This window comes from Mizuhopecten yessoensis, unplaced genomic scaffold, assembly GCF_002113885.1.
Source record: "Mizuhopecten yessoensis strain PY_sf001 unplaced genomic scaffold, ASM211388v2 scaffold2977, whole genome shotgun sequence".
NCBI lineage: Eukaryota > Metazoa > Mollusca > Bivalvia > Pectinida > Pectinidae > Mizuhopecten > Mizuhopecten yessoensis.
In genome coordinates, this window is record NW_018404814.1 from 294,243 (window position 1) to 308,915 (window position 14,673).

Sequence of the window (14,673 nt, forward strand, 5' to 3'; positions counted from 1 at the left end):
GTTTATCAAATGTTAACGGAATTATCTATGTAATTTTGAATTCATCAGGCTTTTATGTTGTTTGTATATATAACCAATTGGTTAGATTTATTTATTTCAGAATTACAAATAAAATACAAAGTTGACAGGGTTTTAAACGTGCTAGAAATATTTTTAAAATTTAAAATGAGACCTCCAATATTTTTCATTTATTTCATGCTTTGCCTAACCTTTTTCATGGCTTTTAAAGCAAGTATTGTTCATTTTGATACAAATATCTTAACTTAGTCATATACAGTCAAACCCAGCTTTAGAAAAACAAAATTGTTTACCAATATTCCCTTTCAAAGGAATGAGCAGTTGAAGGGGTTGCTTAGAAAGGTTTCAGATTATACAAGGTTTGGTGCAGGCTTAGAAAGGTTCCAGATTGTACAAGGTTTGGCGCAGGCTTAGAAAGGTTCCAGATTATACAAGGTTTGGCGCAGACAAGTTACAGAGCAAATTTCTTGTTATACAGGTTTCAAAATTATACAGGGTTCATTTTAGAATATATTAATGTTACAATGCACTTTGTATTAAAAGTTTTGTTGAAAAGTATAAATATAAATGTTTGTATTATTGTGTAAATAATTGGATCTTTATTTTGAATTGAAGATCTAGTGACTCTAAACAGTTATCTTACTGGTGCTGCTAGCAGATCTCGTTTTCACCTTTGAAATCGAAACTGAGGCTTGTTAACGTTATATGTTTACTACCTAATCGCGATTCTGTACGCTTTCATAATTTATTGGAAAGTTCGGTGTGAATCTATCTATCACCTCCTTTGTGTTTGATCAGCTAATCTCAACGTATCTCCAACAATGGCAGCCCAAAAAAAATCTACAATAGAAATCAATTATAAAGGTTTTGTGTTTAAAGATATGTATGATAAGTCAATTTTCAATCATGTTGATATTTCATGTATAATTCAAACATATGTATGGATAGTATGCAACTAAAAGAATAGCAAATATTAAGAAATTTGGAAAAAGGAAATTAGCTTCGGAAACTGACAACACTTGAAACACCTTGGCCTGGAAAGTGTGATAACTGAGGATGCATAACATTTATAAATAATTTACCGTCGTGAAAATTTACGCTACAATGATTTGCCGCCATGTAGATCTTGTTGATTTTCTAGTTTCCACAATTATTGTCTAGAACACAGGTTGATCTTGTTTTGTGGTTAATCATATTACCATCAAGAATACTGGATGTTCAAGGACTCGCGAACAAACAGGTTGCCTTCCATCTAAAGTGCCACTTCCTGAGATAAGGTAATTTATACCTGTATAGTGGCTTTGACATCTCAATAAAAATTATCGACCACGTAAATTTTCATAAATTTATTAATATTTTAGGGTGGGTTTTTTTTGGGGGGGGGGGACATTAATTGTCACTGGGCCTTAAACTTAACATTTTTTTTATTTATTTTTTTGTGTATAATTGAAGAACAAATGGGAAATAGAAGCAAAAGTGAATACTTTGAAAGAAGATTCACTTTGGAGTTTGTGGTTAATTTTATCAAATATATGTCCTTCCCATCCTTGACTGTGAAGCAAAAATAGTGTCAGAAGAACCCTAAATACATTTCACCCCAGGGGTCATCTCAGGTAGAGATGTATTATTGGAAGGAAACCTAGCGGAAAATCGGGGAGGGTCACGTGTGTAGCTATGTAGTATCATCAGGGTAATCTGTTTTTATCTGCGGATATCGCCTTTCTCGACCCTCGGAAACCCTCGCCACACCTGGGGTAATAATGAACTTCTTATAGACTGTCAACTCGCCACGACAACAACAAAGAATTTCGTAAATTGAAGGCCGCCTTTGTCCACAATGAGAAGGCAGTTACTGGCTGGCTCTCATTTCATTGTATAGCTAATAATTAGCAGTTAGATCTGATGATCTGATTTGACAAGGATTTCCTTTAAAAAAGGCACCCACTTTTGTTCGAAACACCTAAACAACTTTTTTTTTTCAAAACAATTCAAGATTATTCTTAGCAGTTATATTTTTTATGTCACGTTTTTCAAATTTTTTAACCTGTTGAAAGGAGCTTATGATTCTGATCGGCCACTTATATATAAATGTTGCAAACAGGAGAAAAAAAAATATAATTTCAAATCGTTTAAACATGTCAGTAGTGAACAAGGCAACATTACAGGTTTAACGATATTCAAGGTAGGTTTCCTGACTGGCTATGTTTAAAAAATAAATATTTATGAGGTCAGGGTTTTCAAAGAAGTTCTTCTGCCTGTTACAAATCACACTTAGAGATTTCGTTTTCAAAAAGCACAGTAGAATAAAAGAAAGTATTTAAGTTAAAAAGTTACTTCTTTTCATATTTCGCTAAATTTCATCAAGAGATGGCCGTTCAAAATATGGACAAGCTTAAAGCTTTATGACACACAAAGAAAAAAATCTACTTCGTTTAAACCAGATGAATAGCATAATTGGAACAGGATGGCTCATATCACAAGATATTCAGATTTAAGGACCCCTTTGGATCGTGGGATAGAAAGTGTTTGGACGACCCAAATCATATGGGATATATCCTCCGAAAATAAGGCTTTGCACCAAATGACCTGCTCGGTTGACTGCACAAAGGGGTGTGTAGCTAGAAGGCTTGAACATTTGCCAACTATATAGATACAAGAAGAGACAGTATGTCAGTGGCGTAAAAACCCCGCCTCCACCCCTTAATCGTATAATCTCTTAAAGTGTGCGTATTTATGTATGTATACCTTTTTTTTTGGAAAATCTGTGGTGAATTAAGTTTTTTTCTTCCTGCATAAATACACTGCTGGCTGAAAGCCACATTAAACAAAAGTTTGGCCGAGTAAACAGTGGTGATGTAACAAGCAGATGACCCGAGGCTTATTAGCTGGTATTAGGAACCATGGCTCCCTGATCAGGCATACACAGTATTACAGACAGCTCGAGGCTGGAGATCGGTGATAGAGTAGGTGATTCGAGCTTATAGATAGATCCCGTAAAACAACAGGTGGTTCAGGTCAACACACAGCATACACAGTCCCCAGTTAAAAACATTTAAAACCCCGAGTACAATTGTTTTGGAGTTTCTTCTGTTACTGAAATCATTTGGCCTTTTCCGGTTGAGTTGTAGTTTTGCACATACCAAACACTGACTTGACACTCCTAGATGGCGGTGATCACAGCTTAAAATATCTTGTCCGTACATATTTCAGTGATTAAGGCCACAATGCAAAACATTCATACATTCTCTTATTTTTAGTGTACACCGAAAGATATTGTGTACAAAAAATTACTGAAATTTGACAGCACTTGAGTGGTTGACCTTAGGTGCTGACAAAAGTCTTTTCGAGAGGTTATATATATTTTTAAAGACTGAAATGGGAACATAGCTCAGTATTTCGAAGTCCTTCATATTGAAACCTGCCTATTTAGACCAGGGGATGGTGAAGAGTTCATTATTCAATTTCAGGGGTGAATGAGTTAATGAGTGTTCCAAACACAAACTACTAACCAGACAGACTTGGTGTAGTATGTGATTAAAAAAAATGTGAACATGAAGAGAAATATCTAATTTAAAATTTTGCATAAATAAAAGATTTTTAACTTCTAGGTCAAACTCTTATTGAGCATGTAACTGAATCAATTTCCAAAGTGCAAAAAAAGGTCTATATGTAGGTTTTAGACGGAAACTGGAAGGAAAATTATCTGAAAAACAAATATACCGACTTGATTTATCGGAAGCGTTATTTATATATACAATGAAAGTGGGTCAGTGTTGATCAATATACAATATTTTATTGTGGAAGCCTAAAAAAACATTGAATTATTCAAAAGAAAGTGGAAATAATATTTCATTATGGGGTCCTGAAAAATATTGGATTATTCACCCATAGAGTAATGGAAGTGATAGTTTTTGTAATTATGTAAATAATTAGCTATTCAGTAACACATTTTTAAGGTCATTGTAAAGGAGAATATAAATCATTCTTAACTTGATTATGTGGGCTGAATATGAATGGAAAATAATAAGGTTGGCTAATGTTTCCATGGTAAGTTCCTTTGTTTGTTTGATAACATTTATACTGTAGCACTGTTATGAATATTGTGTATTATTATTGTATACAGTTGTAGAAAATTCACATGGATTTTTTATTTATTTTAAACTTGGATACAATTCTGCAATGGATGTCAAATAATTCAATCTACAATGTAATGTGGAAACGCACAGAATAACATGTGCAAGAAGCTCAATCTTTTATATTCACCAGAGTTTTTAACTTTACCTGTAAAATTATATTAATATGTTAATATACATAATGATATTTAAATATAAATGGCCCTGGCATGAAATCCAATTTGGAAAAGAAGATATAGGATTCAATTGAAATGTCACCGAGCTTTTTTCAGTGTAGCTTGTTGACCATGGGAGTATTGAATTTGACCGTGAAATATTGAATTCTACACTTCAGATTGATGATATAATGTCGGAGATGTGGCCCAAAAATCACGTAACCTTTTGTCAAAAATATGTGAGAGTTCACGTGTAAAAATCTCCTGCGTATTTCCCACAGTTTCCTTTTAAAACAGAATCACAATAGATTGCTCTGTATGTCAATTGTCATTAAAAAAATACGGCAATTTCAAAACTGTGTATTAAAATTTCATTTAGAGAATTTGTTTGTGTTTGAATTCGTTCACAAATGTTTCCAGGACTTGTTGTGATAAATTATCATGTGCATTCATGAATTTGTGTATTTTCTTGATGAGTCGCTATTGTACAGTATAGACCATATATATGATATATATATATATATGAAATGACCCCAAAAAAATAAAATCCTATATTGATGCCAATGAAAATGTCTCGGTAAATGTCATATCCGTTGCTACAATGTATACCTTGAAGCAGGTCAAAGTTGATCCCTGATACTTATATCTGCGGCACAGGTAAAAAATATTGTCATTTTGAGGAGATACCTTGACAAGGCTAAGTAGATATACATCAATGGCCAGACCACCAGGGGTGATTTAGTGCAGAGGTTAGGGGTCGTGTAAGGAGAGATGGCCAGAGGTCACCACAGGTCACCACAGGTCACCTGAGGACACCGAGAGGCCAGTGTAAGTGGCCAGTTACATAGACTATGTGATACTTAGGGTTCAGTCAGAGTGTTATCAGATCAGCTTGCATGTGGCTTAGCTATTACACATACAATCTAGAGCTTCATGGTATCACAATTACTAAACTGGCAGAATGGTTGATGTTCCTTTAACCTTGTGTGACCTCTTCCCTGATTGGGTCTTTTCACGCTATTTTAGACACTGTAAGTGGAGAATCATCATGTTTTGTCCACTTCTTGTTCTCTAGTGGTCAAGTTTTTTCACTAAACTTTTTCTGTGATTGTATTAATTGTGTGAGGAAAAGATAAGCATGCTAAACTCTGATTTGAGAAAATTTAAACTGAGTTTTAGAGTTATAAACACATGTAAGTTGAATTGTGAGAGAACGGGTATGTGTGTTGAATGGTGATTAAATTAAGTTGTAGCAGTAAAGAAACATAAAGTTGAATTTGTATGTGAAAGAAAGGTGTACATGTGTTGAATTTCACTGTAAAATAAGGTTTGGTTTTATTTTACAAAAATATGTTGAAAATGAACTGTGATTTTTCTTATGTGTTTGAAAAAGGATATCATTAGTGAAAAGATTTTAATGTAATTCAACAATACCATAGATGGTTTTATATAAAGTTTGAAGACGAACACACTCGCTGTGTAACCCCAGCTTTCATTGAGTTCAAATATTTTCAGACTGAAAATCTAATTGAGTTATCTCAACAATTCTTTTCCCGTAAGACTTGCTAACTGAATTGTTAATGACTTTTTCTAATTAGTTGCTATTTATAGATTTTGATATCTTTGTATACCGTTATCAGCCAATCTTCGCACAAGCTTGTACTGATTGTGAATTAGAATCCCAAGTCAGCACCGTTATGAATTAAGATGAGTTCACACCATCAATGCAAACTTAAAAATTAAAGTTTCACTATCTGAATGTTTAGCGTGACAGTGTTTTGACATTGGAGAGTAATGCCTACACGTTTAAATTATTGTTTTTTCGGAAAAAATATACAGATGAATTATGGTCCTCTGTCTCCAATTAGAATAGTAATTATGTCGCAGACATTAAAATTCTAGTCATTCCCAACAATTAATTCAAATTATCAATGACTCATCATCTCCATATTTATATTTCTAAAGTAATTTATAACAATGGTTTTATATTAATAGCTATTAATTTCAATATATTAAATTACTCATTGTGATAAAAAAAAAACTATATACACATTCTTTAATATACTGTTGAACTAAAAAAATGGTATGGTAGTTTTTTTCTGTGTGTGGAAATTTAACAGTTTTCAATTTCTAAGGCAAACGAACCGATAAACATGTTATTCGTTACCATAGTTTTGAACTCTTCCAATTAAGGTTGTCAGTTCTATTTAAAAGCTGGTAAATGTCATTGTCATTTCATTCTCTTCTGTGATAGTGCTGGATGAATTTATATGCTTGTCTGTTTTATTTTTCAACTGAACTTCATTTTCAGAAAATTCACTGAATGTAAACATTTTAACATCATATGCTGTTGTTAGGTTTTGGAGGTCCAACGATCGGAATGATTTAGAAAATTTCGTATTTGTTTAGCTATTCAAAACCACGCTTTTTTCTGTCTTTACAGTTTTGAAGACTCGAATAGCAACAGTATGCCGTCAATGTCGAATCCATACCGGCCGATGGATGTCCGCGTGGCAGAGGACGTCCACAAAGCCCGTAAGAACAAGGAGGATAAATACTGCGGGGTGTGCGGCGATCGAGCACTCGGCTACAACTTTGATGCCATCTCCTGTGAATCTTGTAAAGCCTTCTTCCGAAGAAATGCTCCAAAGAGTTTGGTATGTACTTAGATTTGTGGACTTGTCATCAACGTTTATTCTCATAATTCAGATCTTAAATCTGTTGAGCGGGAAATATGAAATATAGATGTGTAGATTTGAGAAAAAGTAAATTTCTGAATTTTATATTTAGAACTGTGTTATTGGTATGCAAAAATTCTTTTTCTTTTTCTCCTGAAATGAAATGTCCAGGGGTCTTTTTGACAGTGTTTTAGAAATGTTGGTTTGGAAAACAAATGAGTGGCTTGTAGGATGTCCTGTGTCTCGGAATACTTTATGCATATTCTAGATATAATGCTCTTTGTTTTCAATTACCACCTCAAGGAATCCACTGCTAAATGGCCTCTAGGTCTCCTTTCCCTTTTCTTTTTAAATTATTATATGCCCTCTTCCTCGATATACATGTTCTGCCAAACACCTTATTATACCAAAAAATTAAATTGTATAATAACAAGGTTTTACTGTATAATGATGGCAGTATAACAAGGTTTTACTGTATAATGGTGGCAGTATAACAAGGTTTAGCTGTATAATGGTGACCGTATAACAAGGTTTAACTGTATAATGATGGAAGTATAACAAGGTTTCACTGTATAATGGTGACAGTATAACAAGGTCTACTGTATAATGGTGGCAGTATAACAAGGTTTAGCTGTATAATGGTGACCGTATAACAAGGTTTAACTGTATAATGATGGCAGTATAACAAGGTTTCACTGTATAATGGTGACAGTATAACAAGGTTTACTGTATAATGGAGGCAGTATAACAAGGTTTTACTGTATAATGGTGACAGTATAACAAGGTTTTACTGTATAATGGTGACAGTATAACAAGGTTTTACTGTATAATGGTGGCAGTATAACAAGGTTTTACTGTATAATGGTGGCAGTATAACATGTATAATGGTGGCAGTATAACAAGGTTTTACTGTGGAATGATGACAGTATTTCAAGGTTTAACTGTATAATGGTGACAGTATAACAAGGTTTTACTGTATAATTTTTGCAGTATAACAAGGTTTTACTTACACCTCTAGCTCACAGGTTTAAATTCTTCATCTGACAAGTTAACTTTGAATCCCTTGAAAAAGCATGAAACTTTAATATCACATGTGTTGTTAGACTCTGATGCGTTGAGTGTCCTTCCTTATTTGGTACCAATCAATATTAATGTAATTATTCTTACAAAAAATCAATGTCCAGGTAGAAACATATTTTAAATTAATTCTGTTTCAAATTAGCACTTGAATTCAACACAGGAGCGTTATCCTGATTCAGTTTGATAATTTTGTATGAGTTGACCATGAGCAAGTTAACGGCGGTAATGCCGGAAATGTCAACATCCAACATATATATCGTTTCTGATCACCACAAACACCTTTTAATTAATTGCCATCGATTAGTATCTAAAGAGACTTTTTTAATCGATCAATACTCCGCAAAGAATTTAAGCCTGACGTGTGAAATTACTACGCGAAATTGATCTGTAATGGAAATATGCATACTTCAGAGTTACAGCTTGAATTTGATCAAATGAGTTAGGTTCCGACACAAAAGCCAGTGAGATGGACAACGGTTGCGTAGAAAAGTGGCTCATTGTAAAACCGACAATATCAATCTGGGAAAAATTACACCGCATTGCATTAATATTTCAAACACTGACTCAGCAATGAAGAAATGTTATTAACAAATGAAAAACTCACACGCCATGATCATAGATGGAAAAAGATGTTACCAACAACAAGCAAAAAAGAAACAAGAATATTTTTAGGAAAAAAAAAATGTAGGGTTAGAAGTCACTAGGAATAGCTTGATAGGATCTAAATGAATTTTCATCAGCGCCAAACCATTCGCCCAAAAACATCCTTTTATATTGTGTATACGTATCTCTTTATCACCTTCCTGTGGCTGCATTGAAACAACTTCGATAACTTTCAACCATAAAACTCACATTTCAGTATATCCTCTAGTGTTGATCATTGTCAATATAAGCATGCATAATGTCTTTTGAAAATAAAATTAAAAAAAATGACATTCTCTTTCGTCAGCAATAGTTTATAATGGAATCGTAATATCCCCTCGACACTGCAAGGATCAGAGATGATGTTGTGTGGCGTAATATAAAAGAGTAAAACAGTATACTCGCCTTTCTTTTATGTTATATCGTTAAACTGCAGCAGATGTACAGATAAACAGTGTTTTGTAATATTCCCTCAGTTAATATGTAGTAAAATCTACCTCGGATACCTCGGTGCTATAGTTTTCATAAACCTCTCTTTGAACTGTTTTTCACGGAGAACATCAGTTAGTCACGCAATGCACAAATAATAAAGTTAGTACTACTCCTACGAGATGGAGTTGTAACGGTACACCTAATCAACTAATTGATCGTACATTTTCAATTAATCATTTTTCTTTACTAAACGCAGTCATGAAAATGAACCGAGTCTTTTACAGACGTAGGATTTTTTGTCGTAAATAGGGCAGGGGCGTCTATTCTAATGACAAATAAAAAACCTGACGTCATGTGCAGTGGGATTGATATTCCAGATATTGCATGCCATGTTACAATTAAGAACAAAGCTTGTGTTTGATTCGTCAGTGGTTCTGATGAAACAGACGTGTATAATAGACGTCCTTTGTACGCGCAGGCTTTCTCCTCAACACCTGACACCATCAGGTGAAACGTAGAAGGAAAAAAATGCCACAATATCCGCGTCAGGAATCGCCAAAATCTCCACCATGTCACTTGCCAAAATTGAAACTCAATCGCTTACTTTTTAAAGTATACACTTTGTATTCACGCAGGTATAGATTCCTGTATGCAAACACTGGAAGGCTTTCTTTCTTTCTTTATTTATTGACGTAAATTTTTTATTTTGTGGCCTTCATATTTGTTTATTTCTATTTCACTTATGTTTTATGGCTCCAAAAATAAATAAATAATGGGTCAAAGATTTTTTAATTGAACTTTTTCACAACAGCATTGTAATGTTTTTAGTAAGCACAGTCCTGTTCAGCACGATGTCGTTCATGTCTTTGCTGTTAAGATAAGGCGATGGTAAAACCATTATTGAGTTTTTCTGGCCTTGATCTGAAGGAGGGCCTTGTGTAAGTATTCGAATATTTCTGTGTACCTGTACTTGTTCACCCCGAGCACTTTAAACCGGTACATTTGTCCTCCCAGTGGTGTCAGTATAGGATAATATACAACCGTAGGAAATCTGACCTCGTTCTGGTATGGTCTAAATCTCAGGCCACAGGTATTTGGCCCTGTGTGTATAAGATACCTTGCTCTCAATATCTTCACAAAGAACATGTACCCTCCTCCTTCTTCGCCCCCTCTCCCCACCTCCCTTTCTACCCAAACCCTCCAATTAGGTAACTAATGGCCGGAGACACTGGAAAAAAATTGTCCCTGGAAAAATTATTAAGACATTCAACCCTGAAAGCATTTATCATAGAAGGCTAGTTAGCTATTATTGTAATCATGTCTAATTTTCGTATAAGTTTACTGGGATAGATCTTAGTTATTCGTCACTGGGCCGTTTCACCCATCAAAGAGAGCATACCTTTCTGTATTGCCCCTGGTGAGGGAAGGCATTGCTGTGAAGTTCTGAGACTTCAAATTATAACCGTGATTTGAAATATTGCCAAGAACATCATTACAGGAACATTTTGAAAGCCTAGGATTAAAGATTATGATCTAGTTTAAACCCATGCCTTATATTACACTGTTAATTCTCTAGAGATAAATTTATGTAGAATATTTATCCTATGTGATTTTATAATGCTTTATTTTAAATCCTAAATTTTCAGTGATTTTTGTTTTCTCCCCATGTTTTTTACAGGAACAATATTTTTCTTTTCTTGTCTCTCATTTTCTTTCCTTGTCTCTCAGTCTTTTCCTTTTTTTTTCTCTCTTTCTTTTTCTTTTGCAATCTAAAGCTTTTTGTAACTTGCTATATGAAAAGGCAGCAAATCTATTATGATGTATCGATTTTAATTTTACTTTCGCTTATTCACTCTTGTAATACTTTGACAAATTATCTAATATCTTGATAATTTTCATATGGATGCAAATGGGAACCCGCAAGATATATCTTAATGACAGGTTTGAATGTAATTTTAATTTGTTAAATAATAAAAAACCGTATAAATATAAATGAAAAGTTGGTGACATGTGTAAGTGCATCCGGCTATTGAGATGCACATAATTAATCATTCATTTTAAATTGTGTGAACTTACTAAACATAACAATATAACTTAATTAATAAGATTGCTGTCATATAACAAATGAAAACAGTTGTCTTATAACAAATGAAAACAGCTGAAAAAAAAAAAAGAAAAAAAATTGGTGTTGTAAAATTTAGAATAATTCAGAGAAACAATAGGAACAATAGAGGTTATATTTATAGATAAATGTCCTTAATATTTACACATTTATCTATTATCTATTCAATAAGGTCACACAGTAGTCTCTGCACACAATAAGGTCACACAGTAGTTTCTGCACACAATAAGGTCACACTGTAGTCTCTACACACAATAAGGTCACACAGTAGTCTCTGCACACAATAAGGTCACACAGTAGTCTCTGCACACAATAAGGTCACACAGTAGTCTCTATACACAATAAGGTCACACTGTAGTCTCTATACACAGAATAAGGTCACACAGTAGTCTCTGCACACAATGAGGTCACATAGCTGAGCCAAAATTTGGAAAATGGTACATTTAGATGTGTTAAGGTACACAAGGAAATCAAAACACTTCAGAGAAAAAATGTGAAAAGTTGCAACAGACCAATTTTGCTATATTCAGTGTCATCTTAGGCAAAGGATAAAAAAAAGAAAACCATTCTTCTTCCGGAGATTTCACTTTAACCAATTTATGTGATCATGTAGTGGGACAGTGCAGGCTAACCTAAAATTCTAACATTTTGCACCTGTATAGGGACAGTGTCCTTAGGATCAAGTTGTCTAATGTATAGACAGTTTTCCTTATTGGCCAGATAAGTTTGTTAGTAGTTTATTCCTAGGAAAACAGCTTTTCTATAATCTGGACGGTAGTACTCGTATCACACACAGCGAGTAACGTGCCACGGACCATCATAGGATACTTACCTGTATCAAGGCACAGGTAAGCCCCGTTTACGACATTTTGGAGCTATATGGTAATAAGATGGATCATTTCAAAGTCAGATAGCGACACTTATGAGGAACAGAACCCCGATGTCTGTGGGCACATTTTTCCACATAGCGATGTGTGGGTCGGACTTAATCTGTCTTTATGGCGTGTTCTATATGTATGTGTGTAATGCGTTACATAATCTATCATCTTCCATCTCTAACACATTGATTGATATTTCTATCGGTGAGCTACCATAAGTCAGTTGACTGCTGCGTAAATCGTTATGACCATAATCTGAAGGGATTCACCATTTATAAAATCTCACAAAAAATATCGAATATATAACAATAACATTACCCAAATATTACAAAGATGTTGCAAAATATTAAAACAAAAAAGTTTAAATGCACACACAAAACTGTTGCAAAACATTATCAGATAACAACAAAAGAATAAACAAAATCATATGAAAAAAAAATATTTCAAAAATTATTTTAAATTCTGGTATATATAAAAACTTTCTGGGGGGGGGGGGGGAGCAAAAAAAAAAAAGTTTTGACTTTCCGTGTTTTTAAAGCTAATTTAGTGCTTGATGCGACTGTGGGCTGTTCCTTGTAACAGGAAGTGAATGCTTCTGTCCCGATGGACTTGTACAACACTTCATGTTCATATGTGGTTACAGACGGCCCAACCCACCAGATGGTACTCTCTACCACAACTAGGCTGTAATTTGTTAGCTTCGCAATAAACATTTACAACAAATTGTTCTCCGTAACTGCCTAATTTATGCAACAGATTTTCACTCTTATTATATCTGACACCTATTATTTTAAACAACTACTCATATAAACTAGATATCGTCTTTTTCTCTGTGTGTTTGTGTTTTAAGTGATGAAGTTGAAAATAAAAAGGTTTTGTGTTTGCTAGGGTTTTTGTTAGAGGATTGGGTTAGGGTTGTTTGAGGTCACTGGTATAAAAACAGTCGGAGGACTATGTAGGTCATGTTAAAGCTTGTGGCTATAGTGCAAAGTGGCTGATCTACCTGGTGAGGTCGTTGAGTGCAGCTTGCTCAGGAAATCTGATATGACATAGGGCAAGGAGCCCGTTTGCCTGGAGGGTTAACTTCGTAATAACAGCCATGGTTCATAATGTATACTGTATTATTTCACTCTATATACAGGGAGGCCTACATCTTAGGACCACCCATGCCAATCGTTTTGACAATTGATATCTCTAAAACTTATAAACTCTAAAACAATCAGTCAATTTATATATACTGAATATAATACAGTGTTTTCATTTCATTGTCTATATTCCGTTTGTGCTGTGCAGAGTTATCCTCTCTTGGGAGCAGGTATTGATTGTTACGTCATTGGTTTGTGTGATAAAATTACGTTGTTTTCTCAAAAACTGATGACGTTACTCTCACAAACAAGTGACGTTACAATCAATACCTGCTCCCAAGAGAAGATAACTGCAATACACAAAGACAGAATACCAAATTCAGGTTAGATTTGTTTCGACAGCCTGTCGATACCGACCTGTTTATAAAGATTCCCTCCGTTATTCTTTGATATATCTTAATGAATTGTTTTTAAATGAACACCACATGTCTATAAAAAATATTTCTGCTTCTTTTCAACGGCCTTCATAGACAGAACTTTTGCAAATACAGTCAATCAGGCTAGTAATGGTCTCCAGCAAATGACTGAAGTAATTCGTTCCCTGAAGGCAGAATTTGAGTTTCATGTTTCCTGGTCAATTCTTTGATAATAATTTGTAATAAGTGTTTGTAGGAAACTTGATTTTGTGTAAAAATATCAAAAGAGTTTATCTCCAGTCGGTGTTTATCGATCTTTAAATTATCGATACAGGTGTATATATTTATTTCTGTATCTGCAAGGTCAGTATTTCTTTTGGGAACGATATGTGATCTCAAAGTGTTAATTACGGTCATTAAAAATGGAATCACTCCGACTTCAAGAAAACTTGTTTACTCATTTAACAATTCTAATTGATGAAAAAAAAATAACACCCTAGAAAGGTAATCTCAGTAGGTGCTCAGCCAAGCAGTCCTTCCTGGTCTTTTTTTGAATACTTTGTGATTTAACCTTTTGTAAAGTTTTCCATATTTAGGTACATGTTGGTTATAATAGGGTTGTCTTATTGTAATGGTCGCATGAGATTTCTGTATATGACGATCTGCGTAAAAAAAAAAGTGTGAAATATTTAACAACATCTGCGCGAGAGCTTGCCAGGCTTGACAAATCCACATGTGGTGACACCCCCTATTTGCAGATTTTCTTTTCTTTTCAATGATACAGTATGTTACTTCGTACGTCTTAAAATGTATTTTTTAAATTCTGTGTGAAGAATAACAAATTTAACAAAGAAACATAAAATCACAATTTTTCCCTCGTTTTGGCTACATTTGTCAGTGCCATTTCAAAGGACAATCAATATGTATAAAAAAAAAGGCGAATTATGAAAACAAGACTAAACTGAATAACAGTTTATCACCTGTTTCAATAAGATGTTCTGTTTCGTTACATTAATGTTGTGCATGTCTGTTCC

At 34.1% G+C, this 14,673-nt stretch overlaps 1 protein-coding gene across 16 annotated transcripts in view; it reads left to right on the forward strand.

Moving 5' to 3' along the window:
• LOC110446740 (nuclear hormone receptor HR96-like) overlaps positions 1–14,673 on the forward strand; it is a 291,811-nt gene that overhangs the window by 265,475 nt on the left and 11,663 nt on the right. For all 16 annotated transcript variants that reach the window (XM_021492033.1, XM_021492039.1, XM_021492031.1 and 13 more), the window contains one exon: positions 6,750–6,963. In XM_021492033.1, coding sequence (XP_021347708.1) covers positions 6,750–6,963 — 214 coding nt within the window. The remainder of the gene's footprint in view (positions 1–6,749; positions 6,964–14,673) is intronic.